Below are 21,356 nucleotides of genomic sequence, written 5' to 3' on the forward strand. Positions count from 1 at the left end.
AAAAAAATCCCACTCAACATTGTTTGTGTCTTTATGTGATGAAATTGTTCTCCCTCTCTCTCTCTCTGTGTCCTGTTAGTTTAAGAAATAAACGAGTTGATTCATTGTTTTATTTGACTAAAAAATGTGGGGATTTTCTGCTTTTCTGCGGATTATTGTAACTAAATATCTGAGTTTTGGACCACCATCAGATAAAGCAGTATTTTGAAGACTCTTTAACATTTCAGACAAAAAAAATCAATGTTTAATCAAAGAAATAAGAGCTCAATGAACTGGTAATTCATTGAGAATGAACTGGCAGCCCTGTTCAGTGTATCAGCATGGCTTTTTGTTATTTCATAGATTTTTATTTGTCTATAAATTGTCACAAAAGCGAAAACCTGCAATCAAACATTCCAAAGCCCAGCATGATACACTGAATTACCTGTTTTGTCCAACCAACATTTTGACACCCAAAGATTTTTACAAGGATATAAAATCAAGAAAAGTACAAATTCTCACATTGTTAGGAGCCCCAAAAGTCCCGACAGGTAATATTTTTTATTTTGTTAATCGTCTTGTGCACACAAAATAATAACTTGTTCCCTCAAAATAGAAAAAATGACCTGTCTGTACTTTTGTGAAACTGGAACTAGTAAATATTTTTGCTTAAAGGTCCCATATTATGCTCCTATTCAGGTTCATACATGTATTTTGGGGTCTTGAACAGATTTATATGCTTAAATGATTAAAAAAACAACAACATTTCCCTCATATTGTCTGCCTGAATATACCTGTAATCACCCTCCTCCTGAAATGCTTTGTTCTTTTATCTTTATAAACCATTTCACTGGAATTACATTGCAAGGCAACGGCTTAGATCCATGTTTACATCCTGCCAGCTGGTGTCATTCATATACACTACAAATCATTTCAACAAGAAATACAAAAGGACCCACTCTGAATGTTTATGTTACAAACAGAATATATAGTATAGTTGTGACATCATAAATTCACAGAAATCCTGATGGCTTGTTCACTGGCACAGTTTCTGATTACAAACTGTCTGCATTTCTCTGTGGACTGAGCACTTAGCACATAGCACCTATACCTGCTTTATTTTTAAAGAGACATAGAAATCTGACTTTTAATAATATGGGACCTTTAATGAAAGACCTTCACTGAATATCTAAAAGAGTTGCTGACGATTGACTAATTGTTTCGGCACAGCTCTTAGAAACAGCTTAAAAACCACAGTATACTGTATATACGTAGAGCTCAATATCAATATTGTTACTTTAAAAATATATATATATATACACTTATATATTCCCCTTAACATTTTTATTTTGGGAGAGTTTACAATGATCTGTGATTATGAATGGGTGAACATACAAATATAACAGTACACTGAGTATCATCATATCCCCCATCTCTTCGCTCCACCCATATTACCAAGTGTGCAAACAAATGGAAAAAAACAAGACAGAAAGGCAAAATACATAAAGTAAAACAAAGTATACAAAAACAGTGGCAAAGTTTTACCAAATAATATAATAATAATATGTCCTTAATTTATGGTGCACATATATCCACAATAGCTCGTGGTCAGAAATGATCCATTGTTGATCACCTCTTGGAGTTTTCCAAGCAAGGAAATAAAGGAAACCAAAGGGTTTGAAAAATAAAACCGGTCAGGTCTCTCTATAGATAAAAACTGTGATGTTTGGCCCAGGAACAGTTCAAAAGATGAAGGATATTAGTTTTTCCAAAGAAGGTGATGGCATTTCATAGCAAAATGTGTGATAGTAATTAATGCTATTTTTTATTCAACACTCATGTTTATAGGCTACAGAACCAGAGCAGTGGTACTGACACCAAGGTTATTGAGAATATAGACAGATTTTTTCTACAAAACACACATTTAATTGAACAAAGTAGCTAAAGTTTGCGAATGTTAAATGACATTGAGGGCGTAAAAGAACTTTTCCTGAAATTTTATATATTTGCAAACTTTTTCATTCAATTTAGAAGCTATCTAATAAAAGAATAATAAACAAGACAATCTGACAAACTATTTGATGTCGACAAATTTCATTACTCGTCTCAGTCAGTGGGAGGAAAGTAATGAAAGTATACAACAGATCCAGACTGGTTTGAATGGAAGCAAAATAAGCGTGTGTGTGTAAACCCAACTATTGTGTTTCTCACATCAGCCCCGCCTCCAGTGTTTCTCCAACCGAGGGAGCACTTTGAGACTCCACACAGGGGAACACCTCTCCACCCAACCACTGCCCCCAATTTAGCACAAACGATTAAGCTCATTATGCTCGTTAAATTAAGAAAATTAGGAAATTACAAGAGAAAGAACATCATTATCATGGCAGACTCAGATTCACTGCTGTCTGCTTTCCACTTCAATGCCCTTTATACTGGTTTTACATATTACTTTTATTAAACATAGAGCCAAGGACACAACAGACATTTCCAAACTGTGGCAATCACACCCAAAACTCTCAGGATGAACAGATGGTTTTCTGTGTAGTTTGTTGTTGTTTGACCTTTAAATAGTCCTCTTGATTTTTTATTAAGACTTTGTTTATTCAGTGTTTTTATACAGAACATGATCCAGAGTTTAATATTCTCACATGGAATAAAAAAAATGATCCAACAAGTGTTGTGCACATGCAAAATATGTGCATGCAGGAACACACATGCAAAAGTGTTTGTTTGCACTACTTTTGTCTCTAACACACACACACACAAAGTAAACAGCCAGATTGCACACCCCAGCACAGGCAGAAATACTGTACTATGATAACTTTAATTGAATGCAAATTAGGCACTAGGCACACAGCAGCACATGCATCACACACACACACACACACACACACACACACACTTGGTAATGTTATGCGCCGTAACGATATCCTTAATTGACTCATTAACATTTCACACACATAGTGTGAAAACACACACATACAAACACACACTTCACACAGGAGCTTAATGACACAGTGTCAGAATGCACTGTGATATATTTTTAATGGAGTGAAAACATGCATGCAGGCGCGTGCGCACACATGCACGCATACACACGTAGCGTACACACGGTTTATTTATTCATGAGCATCATGCTGGATTTGATCCATATTTTGCAAATGGAGGGGCAGAGGTGGATGTGAGCGGAGCAGCGGTGGTGCGTGGTCGCGGCCGGTCAGACCAACCTGTGCCTGGCTCTACCCGGAACCATTATGCAGACAGGAAACTACCATTTTAACGCTAGCAGCATCGGAGGAGCCGTCGACTACAGAGGGGGACACCTAAATCTGACACGGGGCGGAAAACAGCCAACCGAGGAGAAAAGACGGGAAAACACGACGGAAACAAAACAAAGGCGCCGTCTGTGCGAAGACGAGCAGTGAGCCGGCGGAGCAGCGCGACTGTGGCGGCAGACAATGGACATATCGGGCCAGGCCAGCGGAAATAGTTTTTGTTAGCGAGTGAAAAGCAGCCCTCCCGGGCCGATGGAGAGCCAGGCCTTTCACAGTGTTTTTCCATGGATGAAGAAAAAGGCCCTGCTGACAGGCAGTAGGGACCCCCTCACGGCGCACTCGCCACTCGCTGCTTTTACACTTTTACTCCCGTTGTTGTGAGCATTTTTTTGCACCTAGCCGTCATATGCTACAAGGTAAAAAACAAAAACAAAAGCCTTTTGCAGCAGTGGTATGTTGGCTAATTTGCTAGCTGCCGAGCTAAGCGTCGCTAAGCGCTCAGCTAAGCTGCTAGCAGTACTAGCGTTATACTATGCAGCCGGGATACCACTTTATCTGTCAGTGAAGTGAATATGTATCAGTATTATTGGGTTGTTATACATTTTGTAGCTTAATTCAAAACTCTCCGGATATGTGAGTGTGTAAATAATGCACAAAACATGAGATTTTATGAGCGCTAATGGAGCATTTTGGTAACTGGGTAACGTTAGCTAGCTGAGTGATTGATGGATGCTAGCAGACGCTGGTGGAGTGAGTGATAACAGTAATTTGTATCTGTCTAACCTGCTCGGTCATCGATACATCTCTTTCAGGCTGCCGACCTGAAGTCACCGGTTGCCGGCGGAGAGACCAGACAGTCCCCCCTGCCCCCAAGCAGCTGCGATCCAGCGGGGAGCTCCAGACCTGTGGATCAGCCGGTAAGATGGAAACAACATGCAATCACGCTCCTCCAAATTGTCAAACTGACTGTTAGCCTAATTAGCTTCAGTTTGTCGATTGTGCTTCCCTTCTAAGCTGCTTTATATTGTCTACAGTAAAAGTGTGGGTTTAAAGGAGATCTAGCTCATTTTTAGCTCTGCACATATCTGAAGATTCATTTGCAAACACTGATGCAGAATCAGCAGCTCAGATAATCTGATGACAACACTGACTGTGTGTGTGTGTGTGTGTGTGTGTGTGTGTGTGTGTGGGAAAAGTAATTTCCAAATAAGAGGCACAATTTTTCCTTTAATCTGAAAAAGTTGCTGCTGATGCACACGTGTGAAAAGTATATTTGTCACAAGACCTTTCCAAAACCATTATTCTAACATAAAGAAAAAATATATAGGCCTATAAGTATTGCAATTTAATCAGTTTAAAGTCATACTGCATCTGGCATGACAACTTGACAGCTCTGTAATTGTTTTCATCCTGAGATTTCTGGGACCTAAAAGTGGATTAATAGGTTGAGAGAATCTGCTGTGCGTTAAGCTGTGATTTGACAGTTCGTGTTTTTTTTCACATGTTGGATGAGAATTACAGACACTTTTAATCACAGAGAAAGGTGTTAGATAAACACATGTTTCTGAAACTCAACAGTTGATCTACTGGTGTAGACTGTTAGGAAGCTTCGCTGTTACTTGGTGATGCTGGTGCTACAGATAGTCTTGGTTCAAGGTGGTTTGTCTTCAGAATATTTCTCCATAATGTTCTAAATGCACTCTTCAAAGTTGCAACATCGGCTTTTTTTTAATTCACTTTGAAAGACAATTAATTTCACCTGTCACCAGGTACATAAAACATCCTACAGAGGAGAGACAAATGGAAGCAAAAACCAATTAAAGTTTCCTAGTGAGGTGCTGGGCAACAAAGAGCTGCCACCCACCTAACAAAGACACAGAAGCTCAATTAGTCAGTCAGACTACTATTTTTGGTCTCTTAATTGTATTGATGAGAATCACTCAGCAATTCACTACCTGTCCAGTTGTTAACGTTCCTATTTTTTGTAATGAAACAATCGCCATGAAAGATTAATAAAATGAATTTTTCCTTGTTTTCTGTCATGAAAGTAAATCAAATTTTAAGTTTTAGTTAGAGATAACGTCTCTCACATAAACTCTACTTAATCTCTTCCACTCCCTCTCTCCCAACCACAGATTCATTTTTGTCTTTTAGGGGGAGATAGCAGGTCAACAGTATATGCCGCATAGAAGAGGTGTATGCCGTCTGAAAGCTGTAAACATGAAGATGAATTTAATATGCAGCTCAGCACTGTGTGTCAAAATTTTCCAGTCACAAATCTATAATAAACATTGTGTTTTGATTAGGCGTCTATTTAGACTTTTAAAGTTTAGATTATCGGGGCTTAGAACATTATGATTGAAGTGTGTGGATGCTGTTCTCATGCTCCATTATGTCTCATAAATTGTTGCAGCAATTTTTGGGGTTCATACCATTTTATACACAGATTTGGTGCTAAAATTATGCATTTGTGGCCCCTCCATAGATGATAAGAATAGTCATATCCCTCAGAAATGCCACGTTAAGACACCAAGACCTTGAGAAACACTATAGAAAAATCCATGCTGTGATTTGGTATCAAAAACTTTTGACATTGGAGGCTTGATGGTGAGCACGTCTGTTCTGGAAACAGCTGAAAAACACCTGCTTTAGGTCTTCAGTTTGTGGCTGTAAACTTTCATGAGGCTCTGATTATCCAAGAGGCCACTGTAGGTAATTTTATACAGGGGGTCATGTTTAACAAAATTGGTCTAAATGCCATGAAATAACTACTTAAGGTGCTAGCATCATCACACACAAAGAAAATTAGGCTCACTGAATCCACAAGAGTCTCAACTTCCCAATCATACCCAATTATAATTGTTTAGAGACTGTAGTATGAGGAAATATTCAAATATGATAGGTAAAAATAACACATTTGTTTTCTTGTGCTCAAAACTGCATGGGACTTGCATAAAGTGGGCATGTCTATGTAGGGAAGAGTCATGGGTACACATAGAACCCATTTTTTTTTTACAGACATCTTGAGGTGAGAGGTCAAAGGTCCAGTGCGAAAATGGCAGTTGTTCCCTCGCCAAATTTTAGCTTAACTTTGGTGTTATTTAACCTCCTTCCAGACAAGCCATCATAGCATGGTTAATACCAGTGGATTCCTTAGGTCTAACTCAGCGTGCTTCAGCCTCTGAAAGACAGTAATGTTGGCTGAGGATGCCAGCGTCCCAGCAGAGTGGAAGAGGTTTAACATCAGATCTTTTAATGAACCTCATGATATTTCTACTCACTATCTTGTATTATTTATTTGCTTTGATGTCTTTGTTGAGTCCCCCAAGTAGAAAGTCTTTTTTCCCCTGTCATGTAACAGGACACTTCAGCAGGGAGGATGTTTCTGTTCGGAGGATTTGAGTCCAGGGTCACATTCAGCTCAGCCACACATAATATATACATATATATATAAAATGCATAGTGTGTACACTTAGCGTCCTGGTGCAGATGTTGGTTGTAGGTTCCTGTTGTTCTCGGAGACCATTTGAGACAAATTTTTACATGTGTATAAACACGCAGAAGATCCCGTCCAGTGTGTTGAGTCTGTTCTGACCACTGCTGTGTGAAACACCAACCAACCTGTAGCAGACACACTTAGGCAGTTGCTAAGAATTGCATACCATTTGAAGGAAATGTATCCTTCACCAGCAAAAATGTTTTAGCACTGAACAAATCTGAGGTCAACCTACTGAGGGAAGTTCCCACTGGCTCAGATGTATATATCAGCTGAGTTACTTTCATTCAGCTGTGATGAAGCTCCCTGGTAAAGAGCTTGAATGAAACTCAGCAGTGTTTAAGGCAGGTTTGGTAGCTAGCTGTCTCATGCTGCTCACCAAAAAAGGAGTTGGTGTATCCTAAATGTATAAAAGTGGCATTGTGATCTTCCTGTTGTAGTTTTAGTAGATTGTTGTTATTATGCTTGTATGTTTTACTTCATTCAGATTGCAGTGCCACAACATAGTTGGCTTTCAACAGATCTTAAACTTAGCTGGGTGCCATTTATTTCAGGCCGTTCCAGTTAGACAAACTGGTGTCTGAGCAGAATTTAGATTACAGGTTTTTTTTTTTTTTCAGTTTCTAACATGCGCTAGTCAAAACTCATCACATAGTCAGCAAAAGAGAAGTGTGTGTGGAGTGAACTGTGAATCAGTGTTCAGTGCTTTCATACAATATGCATTCAGTGATCACATTTTCCAAAATCCATAAACTCTTTTCTCATTCATGTGCCTCAACCTGCTTCAAATGTTTCAAATGCTAACACACTGTCTTCAAAACGGTTGAAAACAGAAGAATGATGTAAAATTTCATGCATTTCTGCAGTAACCATATTAAAATATAGAACCGTTCAGTAAGTGTGTATTGCAGTAATGATGCTGCAATGTAAAAGTTATTCTGAAAGTAATCGAGAAATCTATAAGATAACCAAATGAGAGTGTCTGCTTTTAGGATAATCCGGTTACCAAACAATCAAAATACATAATCATGTTTGTGCAGAAATCCTGTTCATGCAGTTATTGCCATAAAGCAGTCCTAATCATTCATTAGCAAAATTATTGTTTACTTTACTGGGATGTCTGAGCTTCATTGTGCAGAAAGATGACGTATGTGCAGAAGGCCGTTTTCATCTGCTGAAGGGGAAAGTTTCTCTGTGTCTACCTTAAATCTCAGTTTATGTGACATGAGGTCATGGAAGCGTGATTTTGTGACATTACAACTAGTCATATGTAACCCTGTGCACATACACTGTGAATGGACAATTATTTGAATATTCACAAAACCCACTCTCATATCATAACTCTAACTGTATTTGTACAATTCCATTTCTAATTCATTCTTATGACAGATATGTTACAGTCTGTTAAGTAAAAAGGTGTTATTCTGGTTCTATAATATGAAATACTGATCTATGTGAAAATCAAAGATTGAAGTTTAACATGCTTCAGTTACTGCTTTGGCAAAAGTTTATGGGGATCTAAATAAATCAAATGCAATGTATTGCTCCCTGTTGTTAGTGTTTTTAGGTCAGTGTGTCAGGAGTGACAGTGTTACTGTCTGAGTGAGCTTATTTTGGGACATGCGTGAAATGGTTTGGTGGTCTGAGTGAGCTTTTAGGGTCCAACATTTTGACGGAGTTTCCTGGTCTGGCAATTGAGTCAAAAACCCACTCGCTCAAAGTAAATTTTTACTTGCTCCTGTACAGACTTGTTTATATATTAGCGGCTAGGGCTGTGTGATATGATGATATATATCATGTGACGAGAGAAAAATGTCTATTGTTTCATATTTTGCTCTATGGTTTATATTGTTGTGACGCAAATTACACTTTTTACGGCAGTATTTTTCGTCATTTTGAGTCTGTCCATCTTTTGCACGGATCACATTGATAAATTACTCTTTTTGGCTTTTTAATTCACAAAGCTTTTACGGCACTTACAGTAACATAACGAGTTTATATAACTCCACCGCTGTCTCCCTCTGCTGCGCTGCACACGCTCAGCCTCAACTTTTTATTCATTGGATTAAAACGTGCGGGATATGTATCGTTATCAGGATATGAAATGAACTGTATCGTGATATGAGATTTTGGTCATATCGCCCAGCCCTTTTAGCGGCTATCAAACAACAACAAAGAAAAAGACAACTGTCGTGTTTTGATGTTTTCCTAAAACTTGACGTATGTTTTTCGGCCTCGCTCTCAGATTTGTGGCAAATATTGCAACACATAGTTGGAGTTTCACCCACATCTCCTAACGCCACCCAACTAAACTCCTATTTCCAGCATAATTGAAATGCTCGCTTGCACCTCAGCTCACAAACTTTGCTTTTACCTTCCCGAATTTTCTCATGAGTGCCAGATCAGTACTGAGCATCTGCAACTCTCCACAGAGATGAGAAGTAAGTGAGAGGGCTCACTCATTAGTTACTTCTGTCACTGTTGAGCTCTGGTTTTGGAGGACAGATTAACAGTTTGGCCAAAATAGGTGTTGGTAATGCAGACTGTGATTCTAATTTGCGTTTGTGCTTATTGGCTTGAGAGCAGCAGAGTCTTGTTTTGTGGTTTGATTTTGTAGAGTGTGACTCTTGTGAAAATTATAGTTGACAAATGTTTGTTTTGTCAATTTCTTAAGTGGACTGCAGCCATGCTGTCTGTACATGGCTGTGTCTGATCGAAATTCTGTCTTTCTTCCTCCAGAATCTGGTTCCTCATGTTATCCCGGGATCAGATTTATTAAGAAACGGCTTCTATGAGAGGATATTTTTATAAAAGTCTGTGTGATGAACAGAAGCATCTTTCTTCTCAGTGTCACTGTTTGTGTGTTTGGCCTTGTGCTTCATCAGCTGTCTTAACAGTTACCTTCCTCATAGCATTCATGCACTCTCTGTAGAACATTTATAAACAGTCAGAGCTTTAAGTAACAGGAGGCTTCAATATTGTTCAAAAAGAAACGGGCATTAACTTATGGCTTTGTGATTTTTTTTTTTTTCATTACTGTTGTATTTTGCAGATTCCTTAGATACAGGATCAGTCTGCGTTATGAATCCCCGTGTTGCTCTGCCAAGCTTCAGACTGTACGCAGATGTGACGGCACACATGAGGATGTTTGGCTTCTCTGGTTTCTGTCCCAGGGGAGAGCTGTTCATGCCGAGCGCTCTGTGCAAAGCCAGAGGAAGGTCACAATTGAGAGCAGAGTTAACCTCAGTCTTAAAAAAAATATATGTCATCCAGGCAAGACAGACACACAAGTAAAATAAAGTCTTAAATTGATTCCGTTCAGGGCCTGCTGTCAGGAAGTATAAGCGGAATGTTGTTACCTACAGCGAACAAAAGAAGCATCATTTTTAATCATAAAGAAGGTGTCATTGTTCAGCTTGGGGCATTATCAGATGCCAGTCTGTCGCTACAGAAAGACTAAGAAGGTGCTGTTGAATCAGATGATTTTATTAAAAAGCTAACTATTGTTAATTACTCAAATTTTAAAACAATGCATTAGTTGTGAAGCACTGCAGTCCTTGATAGGCTAACAGCATAAAGCTGCTACTCCGTGTAGTGATCCACATTTGCATGAATACATTTTGTCTCTTACTGGTTATAAAAACCTTTGAGATTGAGACGCAACACAGGAACGTAATCAGTAAAGTTAATTGAAAATGCCAATCTCTAAATATCAGATTACATTTTTGACTGAAGGGATTTGCTGAGCTGGAATGTTGATTCTCAGCAGTCTGTTTTCCTCTTGCACACACAGACACTGTCCACCAGACCACCTTTTTTTTATCTGGCATTTAGCTTTGTGTGTGTGTGTGTGTGTCTGTGTGTCTGTGTGTCTGTGTGTGCGTTTGTTGGAGGCGACAGGCAGCCATGTTATCCAGCAGGAGCTGGACAGGAGTCGGGTGGCATTTTGAGCCACCGCTCTCATTTCCTTTCCCTCTCTGGGCGCCGTCTGCCTCTCTTGCTGGTGTCTGTACACTTCAACACTTTTTAAAGTAAAGTCATGATTCATTGTTTTGATTATTGCACCTAAATATTAGTTCCATAAATGGAAACCAGTGGATGAAAGTTGCATTTACATATTTTCTTTTTGCTACTAATGGTCATTTTTGTTAACTCTCAGTGCCTGAAATTCTTTTTTTTTTGAAAGGGGGGAGTTCCTCCTTAAATGCTTCACAAAGGAGAGAGTTATACATTTTGGACAGGGGGTGGGGATGGAGGTGGGATGGAGCTTAATCAGACTTCAATTACCTCGTCCTTACCTCAGATTGCATTATGTTGCTCTCCTCAGGATTCTCTAAACTACATACAATGCTGTAATTTGTTGTCTCTTTCTCCTCCACTCCTGTCTAGTCGTCTCTGAGCTGCATCAGTGTCTTTAGTCTTAATTTTGGTGACTCCCCCTTCTCTTGCACAAGATGCTGCAACAGCAGAGGGGGCTTGTAGCTTTTAGAGAGAGGGAGAGAGAGCAACAGGTGTGTTGTTCAAGAGCCGGAGGTCAGCGCTCTGGCCAGTCCTCCTGCATTACACGGCAATGCAAACGTTGGCCTAAATTTATCAGATGTGTGCAGAAATTTTAAGGAGCAAATTATAAGTGCTAAATTTGTGGGAACTGATGAAATTAAGCACAATACCCTCAATCACACTCTGAAATTTAGGCCCTGATTGCTGACTGAAATTACCCTGTACCAAGTAATTTCGAAACATCTCCAGTCAAGCAACACAGGCTTTCAATCCGTCTGATCCTGAACCTCCTCGACTTTTTGCCAGATGAGCAACTTCTATTGCTGCAGTGATTTAAGGAGCTACTCTGCTCCTGGAGGACGGACAGTAGCAGTGACTAACATCCAACACCAAGCCGTTATACAGTCCTAGCAGACTCGCACTGAAACTGCTCGACTCTGTCATTATACATATCTATAGGCCCGTTTCCACCACAGGAACTTCAGGGTAATTTTACGGGGCCGGGGCTGTTGGTGCGTGTATCCACCGCAGGAACCACCCCCGAGGGACAGAGTTCCGGAACTTTTACGGGGGCTAAACAAGTCCCTGCCTCGGGGTAGGTACTCAGAACGGCCCCGAAAGACTCCTGGCTGGGGCTTGGGGATTACTTGGTGCTGATTGGATATACTCAAGGAGGGATGTGACGACAACAGAAAGCAACAAAATAGCCGGTATTTTCAAAACTCAGCAGACGAGGGTTAGCTCGTTCATATAGCTTCCGCCGCCATGTAAACAAACTGGTTAGCTCGTTCATATAGCTTCCGCCGCCATGTAAACAAACTCACTAAATGGCCCGTGAAAAAATTATTCTTTCCAGCGGATATCTTAGTTACAACATGATTGAGCTAGCAAAGCAGTTTTGTGTTGCTATGTGTGGTATTTATTCAGTTTTGGGAAATCACGATGTCTAGAAAGCATCAGCTGACAGGGACAGCTAACAGCAGCAGCAAAGCTAACATCAGGACGTGATCTNTGTGTGTGTGTGTGTGTGTGTGTGTGTGTGTGTGTGTGTGTGTGCGCGCAGAGCTCACACTTGGCGGCAACTGCTACAACCCATACTGTCTGTGGTGTGATGAAGTCGTGTGCCCTTTATTTGACGGAGTTGGCAGTCCAGCAAAACATTCAAAAGTATGGCTACACGCCACTCTGTTGACATCATGGGTATTGAATGAAGTACCCTATTGGTATTGGCATCACTTTAAGGGTACTGGTTTTGTAATTTTTTAAACGATATAGTCTGAACATAAAGTGAACACAACAGGTTGTTGTATCAATGAAATGGTCAGCTCAATATTTGAATTGGTAAACATTAAATGTCAGGTTAAATAAAGAGTACTGAAGCTCAAATTAAAAATTGCAGAAGTATGTTTGCCTTTAGCTAAATTAGTTGCCGGTGTGTTAACTGAGTTGTTTATTCTGTTTCTTTTGAGACATTTAGCATCTGGATTTGGTGGCAAAAAAAGCAACGCAGTGTTGTTGAACTCTGTGTTCCAAAAGTGTTCTGTTTATCTGCTCTGTATCAAGTCACTGAATCACTAACTGATATTATTGTCCTTCTTTCTCTTCCTCAGGCTGTCCGAAGAACTCCATGAGGGGACAGAAGGGCAGTGAAGCAATGGTTCACCCTCCACTGAAATAACGGACACACTCCACTATACGGGACTGCTGACCTGATTTTTAAAAATCAGCATACGGTTATGGAACACTTAAAAGAAACACTACAGACTCTGTTTTTTAGTACGATTTAGTTTATTGCCTATTTATGATCTTTTTTTTTTTATAACATCCTACAGAAGCACTTTTCACTCTTGAATGGAGAGTAAAAGTATTAGTGACACATTGATGTGAGAGAATCAAGCATCGGCTTTTGGTGGATTACAGCTTGTTAGAAGTTTGGGGACTACCTCAAAATCCTGCCTTGTCAGTTTGACAAGGGGTCACTGCTGATTCCAGCAATCACAGGCTTAGTGCACGTGGCAGTTGTGGCTACGTGACACTTTGCCACAGCTGTATTGGGAGATGTTCCAGTTCAGCAAGTACCCCATGGACATTTTAGAAATGCTAAGTGGACACCAGGCCCACCAGTTCAAAGGCCTTGGATTAGAACGCCAACTGAGCCACCAGCAGCAGGTCCAACTGCAGCATCAGCAGCAGCTCCAGCAGCAGCACCAACCCTCCGCTGACAGCTCTGGAAGCCTCCTGTCTGGCCTCGGCCTCGGATCCCTCCAGAGTTCTCGGAGTAATGCCTTCGCTGACTCCTCATCGTTATTCGCCAAAATGAGCGCTGCTCCCCCATCTATCTCCCATCAGAGCCAGTCATCCTCTTCCTCTCACAGCTCCAGGAAGTCCAGTAAAATGAGCAGTAGTAGCAGCAGTGGGAGCTCCACGTCGGGATACCCCCAGTTTTTGCGGCCTTTCCACCCAGCTGAGGCAGCGCTGGCTCAGGAGCAGCTCCACACAGGGATGGGACGTTTTGACTTTGCCGGGAGCAGCAGTGGAGGAAGCGCAGGGGTCATCGGCGGGGTCGTTACACCTGCGCCCCCGCCTCCACCGCTGCATCCCGGTCTCTCTGTCCCCCAGCCCTCCCCTGGTCCCCCCTCTTCCTCGCCCTCTCCCGCCACCTCTTCTGCAGCCTCAAACAACCCCTCCAGCAGCACTGCAGTCCCCTTAGTTGGCCAGTCTGATCCCCGCAGCCTCCACCAGCAGTTCAGTTGCATGCTTGCCGCCAACCAGTACTTCCTGTCCGGTGTCCCCACCAACAGCAGCCTGGAGCAGTTCCTCGTCCAGCAAGGCACTCACAACCACTTGGGCTTGGGTCTGAGCCAAGGGGCTACTGACTCAAACTCGGCCCTGGCCCCTCCCCCCGCCCTCCACCCCTCACATAGCCACAGCCACACAGCTCCACCGCCTCAGCAGCAACAGCAGCAGCTGACCCCTCATGCCTTATCTCATCCACACAGCCACACTCACCACCCACACCCACTCCACCCGGCTCCCCAGCCTGCCCCACTGGGTGGCTTTGATTTCCAAGGCATTCCAGTTCTTTCCTCTAACCAGATAGCATCACTAATGCAGCAAGAAGCTGGCCTTCCCCTCCCCCTACCCCTGCACCTGTCCCTCTCTAAAGACGATGCAAAGACAGGAGACAACTCGTCTTCATCAACTTCAAGTGGAGGAAGCAGGAGAAAGAAAGCAATGGCGGGCTATCTGCCCCAGAGGAAAGCAGACAGTAGTAGCCACAGTCACAGCAGTCACAGCCATAGCAGCAGTAGTAACTGCCACAACAGCAGCTCGAGTGGGCACAGTCAGAGCTCCTCAACAGGCCTCGTGGGAGGAGGATCTGGGGGTGTTGGGATAAGTGGCATCGGAAGCGAGCCACCTCATTCCTCACTCCTCTCATCATCCTCCCAGCAACAGCGCTCATCGTCCACTGTCTCCTCCTCTTCGTCTGCTCCTCCCTCCTCTAACTCCACCTCTGTGCTTGTAGCCAACGGTAACCAACAGTTGTCCAAATCCCAAGACAGCCACAGTAATAGTTCATCTGGCCAGCCCGAACCAGAGCCCCTTTACCACTGTGGTGAATGTGGTAAAACCTTCACCCACCTCTCCAGCCTTCGAAGGCACCTCCGCAGCCACGGCTTGACACCAGAAAGCCAAAGCAGGAAGTCAGACTGTAACTCCCCCAGCCCAGAGAGGATATTCTGCTGTGGCGAGTGTGGGAAGAGATTTAAAAAGAGGGGGCATCTCATCCAACACAGTGTCACCCACTCAGAAAACCGGCCTTTTGTCTGCAATATCTGCCAAAAGTCCTTCAACCGTCGAGAGTCACTTACAAGACATGAGAAGATTCACGACGAGAAGCCTTTCCGTTGTCCGGCTTGTGGGCGTTGTTTCCGTGAAAGCACCTCTCTTCTCAACCATGCTGCCTCAGGTGCTTGTGGTAAACCTCCCCGAAGTTCAAAAAACCGGGCCGGCAGCGGAGGGAGTGCATCATCTAACCCAAGCAGCAGTAAAATGGGGAGCAGTGGAGACAGGGTAGGAATCCCAAACGATGGGGCAGCAATGGCTAATGACAAGTATGCAACAGATTATTCCAGAAATCGCTACCAGAATCAGTCGTCCTACAACAGTGGGGTAGATGACTACAGGAGATCACAATCCTCATCTCTGTACCCCTCTGAGAGCACACTAGCCAGTGAAATGACCAGCCAAACTCTGCGTAAGGCCCCTTTAGCCCCAACTCTTCATCCCCACCCACAGAGCCAGCAACAGCAGCACCACCATCACCAACAGCAGCAGCCACAACAACAGCAGCCACACCTCCCCCTCTCCTCGCTGTTGGATGATTCGGAGGATGAGGTCACCAGCAGTGCGATGTCGGCCATCGCTGCTGCAGCCGCAGCCTCTTGTGAAATAAACACAGAGAGCCGGGAAGGAGAGAGGAGGGATATCATTGGTGGCCTGCTGGGGGGGTTGGGGTTTAACATGGGCGGACCATCGTCCACGCCCAGCCTCAACGGTTCCACCATTCCTTTGACCCACCCCAGCCAGCCCCACACAAAGCCCAGGAGGCCTAGGAAGCCCCGAGAGAAGAGGGACCCAAGCACCATCGTCAGGAGAAGAAGGAGTCCAGCTCCTCCAGGGGACGGCTCAGAGAGGCCGTACAGCTGTCAGATTTGTGGCAAACGCTTCAGAAGGGCGGAGACCCTGCGGCGCCATAACCGCGTCCACACAGGGGAGAAGCCTCACGCCTGTGAAGTATGCGGCAAAATGTTCCGCGAGCCTTTCCACCTCACCAAGCATCTGACCGTGCATTCTGGTCAAAAGAACTACAAATGCAATCTGTGCGGGAAGATGTTCGCCTATGCACAGAGCCTCGTGAGACACGGAAAGTTGCACAGAAAAGGGGAGATCGACAGCCAGGGGAGGAGAATCAAAGGTGCTGCTGCTGCCGCTGCTGCCGCTGCTGCTGCCATCAGTCAAGTCGCCCCATCGGGAAACTCTGACTACTTCTCATCCTGCTCCCAAGGAGAAAAGTCTCCAACATCTGGCACCCCCTCTCAGAGGCTCTATACCTGCACAGTGTGCTGGAAATCATTCCGCCACTATTTCCACCTGACGGCACATCAACAGACTGTCCACGGTGGCGGGGTGGGGCTGGAAAAGTCCTTTCGCTGTGAAGTATGTGGTAAAGCCTTCGCCTACTCCAACAGCTTAGTTCGCCACAAGCTGTCTCAGCATGGCATTGACCGCGCTGGCCAGCGTGTTAACCAGCCCCAACCCTCTGGATACTCGCCACTTTTCTATGATTCCGGATCAGGTTCAAATTACGCCGGGTCGTCTCACATGCAGCAAGGGGCGCCTGGACAGCAGCAACAGCCGCAGCCGCAGCCGCAGCCACAGCCGCAGCCGCAGCCGCAGCAACAACAACAGCTGCAGCACCCTTTTCACTACCGCTCAAAAAACTTCCAAAAGCGGCTTGGACAGACAAAAAAGCAAAGGAAAAAAAAAAGGCGAGTGGTGATCCACAGCATCATGAGGGATGGAAAGCTGGTGGGTGTCCCTCTGAGTAAAGACACCCGCAGGAAGCTGTTGCTTATTAGGAAAAGGAGGGGCAAACTGCAGGCACAGCTCAACAAAAAAAAGCTTCTGGCCCAGCTGAGGATGAGGGGTGGCGTGATGAAAGTGAAGTCGTGGTCCGGAGGTGCTGTCAGAGTCACAGGGCTCACCTCAATGGACGTCCCCATCAAGCGCTTCCCTTGCCCCATATGCCCCAGCGCCACATACGCCAAGCAGGGTTCTTTGCTGCTCCACCACGCCATCAGGCACCCGCCGAGAAACTCAGGCCGCCACGCCCGTCTGCGGTGCCAGGTGTGTGGGAGACGCACCAGCTCGTTACACAAAGCCTTGAAACACAGGGGCCAGCATCTCAAACAAGCCGCATTCCAATGTCGCAAATGCCGGCACCGTTTCTGGAACCCGCGGCTTCTGACCCGCCACAAGTTCTGCTGTCGGGGGGCGAACACCGGCGGGAACTGGGGACTGATGAGGATGAAATCTCCATCGTCAGATAGTGAGCACTCACCAGTCCAGCTAACGGTCCCAGCTCTGATCCAGCCTGAGAGATCAACAGTTCTGACTGAGTACAGTCAGTAAAAAAAACAAAACAGTTTTTTAGACTAGATTGTTTTGATGTTTATTTTTTTTAAATAATCCAAGAAGCAAGCAAGAGCTAGCAAGTTTTTAACAGAACAAGAGGGGAGACCGGGGACGGGTTAGTGTAACTACCTTAATATCCCCACACTGCTCCCGAAAAATCTGCATACAATCCTTACTTACTGCAGCAGAGGTGGCTGATGAATTAGAGTGGACTTCAAAAAGCCCAACATCAGAACCATCCTCGTCATTCTGTCCCCCTTTCCTCTAAGGTAGAGGTACTCTAGACCACGTGACAATTTTAGTAGCACCTGTTTGAATCATGCATTAATCCAGTTTTCCTTTTCCACCATCTTTTATTTTTAATTTTCCCATTAGCAGTGTTTGCGCATAAATACAAATTGGATGCCTATTGTAGAAGTGAGGTACCTTTTAGTACCAGTTTATTTTTTCAAATTGTTTTCACATTATTCACAGTTAAACCGTATAGTCCGTGTCTCTTGCTCTGTATGTGTTTATTTGTTACCCCCAGTGGAGAATCTCCCACGTTTTATACTGAGACAACATCTGCCCTAAATTAAATTAATCTTTTAAGACAAAAGAAGGAAGCTGGTGAAAACAGTCCAATCTGTCACAAAAGGCAGTTGACGTGTTAAAGTGACTGAAAAGGAAAAAAGGAGTTAGGACAAAACAGAAAAGTGTTGGTGACCTTGTTTTTAATGTACACTACTTTTGTCATTTTTTAAAGAGGCGTGCATAGAGAGAAAACACGGCTCAAACTGTTAATGTGTTCAGGATTTGAAAAGGACAGAAATAACCGGAGTGTACTGTACAATTCGTATTATATTTTATTATATATTGATTATTTGCTGTTTTTTACTCCAAGTATCATTTCTTTTATCATCGTTGGTATTGTACGGGTGGGAGGGAACGAGTCGGGGACTATCTTTGTAAAACAGCGGGGCGAGTATATGTATCGATGTGATATTTTTTTTCCCCTCCCTGTACCCCTTTTACCTACTCCCTCATTGCCACAGTTATGCCCAATTTTTGTAACAAAAGCGTGTACACATAGTTCATTACTTAGGTCCTGTCCAGATGTGTTTTTTCTTTTTTTTTTCTGTAAAACTAAAACATGTAATATTATTACTAAATTACTATCCTTTTCTTTGCCTAAAAGTGAGTTGTTGAAAACCCTCAAATAAAAAAAGAAACTGAAATTGTATTGTTGGTTTAAGTTTATATTAAAAGCTGGAGGCATTTGCTCAAGCAGTGAGACAATGGTGATGTTCAAATGCGAATTTAGGTCATGAAAAACACAGTGAGTTTTTATTTGAAAACTCCTTAATTTTCTTGGAATTTTCCCAGAAAGAATTGTAATTTGATGGTAAATATATGAACAATAGGATTTTTCTAAAAGAAAAGTTCAATTTAAAGCTGCCCCAAGTAAAAATTCACCAATATTAACATATTGGAATTGTATGACTTTTCTGTTGATAAATTTAAGCAGATCATTAGCAATTCATCAGTTAAAACTGCCTCGGTTTTCCCCAAGGTTACGCTGGGTGTTTGTAAAATGTCTTTAATTCAGTTTTATGAATATTAGACCTTAAAGGCTTTTAAATAGTCTTACACTTGGATTTGTGAGGTCTTAAAGCTATAGTGCGTAACTTCTGTTGCCTCCCAGCGGATAATGCGTTATTACAACTAATAAGCCGGCGGCACTTCCATGTACACAGAGTAACACTCGCCACACACCGTACACAGAGTAACACTCGCCACACACCGTACACAGAGTAACACTTGCCAGTTGCCACACACCGTACACAGAGTAACACTTGCCAGTCGCCACACACCGTACACAGAGTAACACTTGCTAGTCGCCACACACCGTACACAGAGTAACACTCGCCAGTCGCTACACACCGTACACAGAGTAACACTTGCCTTTGTGGTAGGATCCACTTCTGAACCGTGTCTCAGCAGCTTCTCCGCCATGTTGCTTTCACTTTCTACCTGCGCTCTACCTCTTGCTATGACACTCTCCGCTCTTCCTCCCCTTCCCTTCCTGTTGTGAGGAAGCATTTCCTGTGCGCCAGCACGGGAATGTCGGCGGTCGACACTCATACTAAAAATGATATATATTGAAAAATGCCGCGAGATGTTAGAGGAGCCGATCGGCTTAATCAGCATTGTGTCATCTCTTCTAGTAGTGGCTTGGGTGAAACGGACATTTACGGACCTGTAGAAGTTACGCACTATAGCTTTAATTGCCACTATCATTTTATCTAATTCAATGTATCCATCTTTTCATTTTGTTTTGTCAGAACGAGCTCTTCTGTGTGATGTTTTATTTTTATTTCAACCTTTATTTAACCAAGTCCCATTGAGATTCAAAATCTTTTTCCATGAAGGCCTGGCAAAGACAGCAGCATGAAGAATTTCACATCAGAGAACAGACTAAAAACACAACAGCAAAAAGTTTAAAGTAACAGCATAGAAAATGACACAACAGCAAATTTACAACAAAACTAAATTAGCAGCGTTCAGTTACCAGACGTGCATTCATTGGTCACAAAGATCCTTAATCCTATTCTTAAAATCTCCCATGCTTATGACAGAGTCTAATTTAAGGTGACTCTGTAGCTGACTTCAAGACAATGGAGCAAAAAGCACTTTCACCAGTTCTCTAATACTTTCAAGAACTCTGGAAAGGACGAGTGCATTGTGTATTTATTTGAAAGACTAAATCAGTTTTTCGGGGGTGGTATTCTCATCAAATGATGCTGCTGTTTGCACACTTTGTCTTGCATATCTGTGGACTTTTCCACGGTGTTAGAAATCCTTAAACTTTGCTTTCCTTTTACTTGCACTTATCTGTTGGCAAAATATTGAGTAACCTAACTCATTTAAATAACCATTTTGCTCCATAAAACCTACCTCTGCACGGGACCACATATATATTGCTTACCTCTATACTTATTTACAATGCTCAAATAAGGAAAATATGATTATTTTGCCCAAAAATCAGTCTTAATTTTGGTATGAAATAATCTTGAAAAAGGTCTTATACAGCATTAAATGTAAGTGATACCTGTAGACGCGCTGTTACGATCACATTACAAGGTTCTTCACAAGAAACCTTTTGGATATTGTGAGGAAGGTATTACGAAATTATAGCTCAAGCTCATAGTTCAAGCTGCTTCAGAAGCTGCTTGATCATTTTCCTAGGAAAGTACATGTCTGGATATTTCTGAGGCCTAGTTCACACGTTCTTAGAAAAATTCCCGTCCACACAAGCAGTGATATGACTGTAACCTGAGAGCCACGCAAAGAAAAAGATGTTGGCTTATCAGAAGCCTGGAAAAGCTATTACTGGAGGGCTACCTGGAGCAGTGACCTTTCTAGCCCATTCTGACGCCTGTTCCTCAATATAGTGGAAGAGTAACTGTACATTTACATGTCAACATACAAAATCCTGTTAGCAAGGTTAGAATCAGAGCATCCGCCAGTGTCGTCCGAAGTGTTACATTATTTGTGTCTCCTCACAGTGGAGATAATGTGCACACGTCAATGACAACACTGAAAACTGAGTTTCTGAAAGACAGTTTTACAAAGGATCCTAAAACGCAGTTTGCGTGTAGAAGAAAGTCGTGAAAAATGCAAAGAAAAAGCTACGTTGTCAGATTTCTCTGTGTATGCATTAACAAGGCTTCAGTTTGTTTTGCAGCTGCCAAAAATAGGATCACTGGGGTAGAAGTGGCAGCTTTTTATCTTGAGGCTAACCACAGCAGTGAGTTCAAAAGGGTTGCTGAAACCAAACCACAAAAGAAAAAAAAACCTAGCATAACTCTGGTGGTATCTTTGCATGCAGATAACTGTGGTTTTATTGTTCAGGTTTTGTCATTTCC

General features: G+C 42.8%; 1 protein-coding gene across 1 annotated transcript; it reads left to right on the plus strand.

The window, feature by feature from the left end:
- Nucleotides 1-3,128: 3,128 nt before the first annotated feature.
- Nucleotides 3,129-18,668, plus strand: znf865 (zinc finger protein 865). The gene is made up of 3 exons (XM_050035106.1): nucleotides 3,129-3,670; nucleotides 4,067-4,171; nucleotides 12,861-18,668. The coding sequence occupies exon 3, from the start codon at nucleotides 13,309-13,311 to the stop codon at nucleotides 17,443-17,445; it is 4,137 nt and encodes a 1,378-aa protein (XP_049891063.1). The 5' UTR covers nucleotides 3,129-3,670; nucleotides 4,067-4,171; nucleotides 12,861-13,308; the 3' UTR covers nucleotides 17,446-18,668.
- Nucleotides 18,669-21,356: the final 2,688 nt, after the last annotated feature.

The sequence above is a fragment of the Epinephelus moara genome, chromosome 22, assembly GCF_006386435.1.
Source record: "Epinephelus moara isolate mb chromosome 22, YSFRI_EMoa_1.0, whole genome shotgun sequence".
Taxonomy (NCBI): domain Eukaryota; kingdom Metazoa; phylum Chordata; class Actinopteri; order Perciformes; family Serranidae; genus Epinephelus; species Epinephelus moara.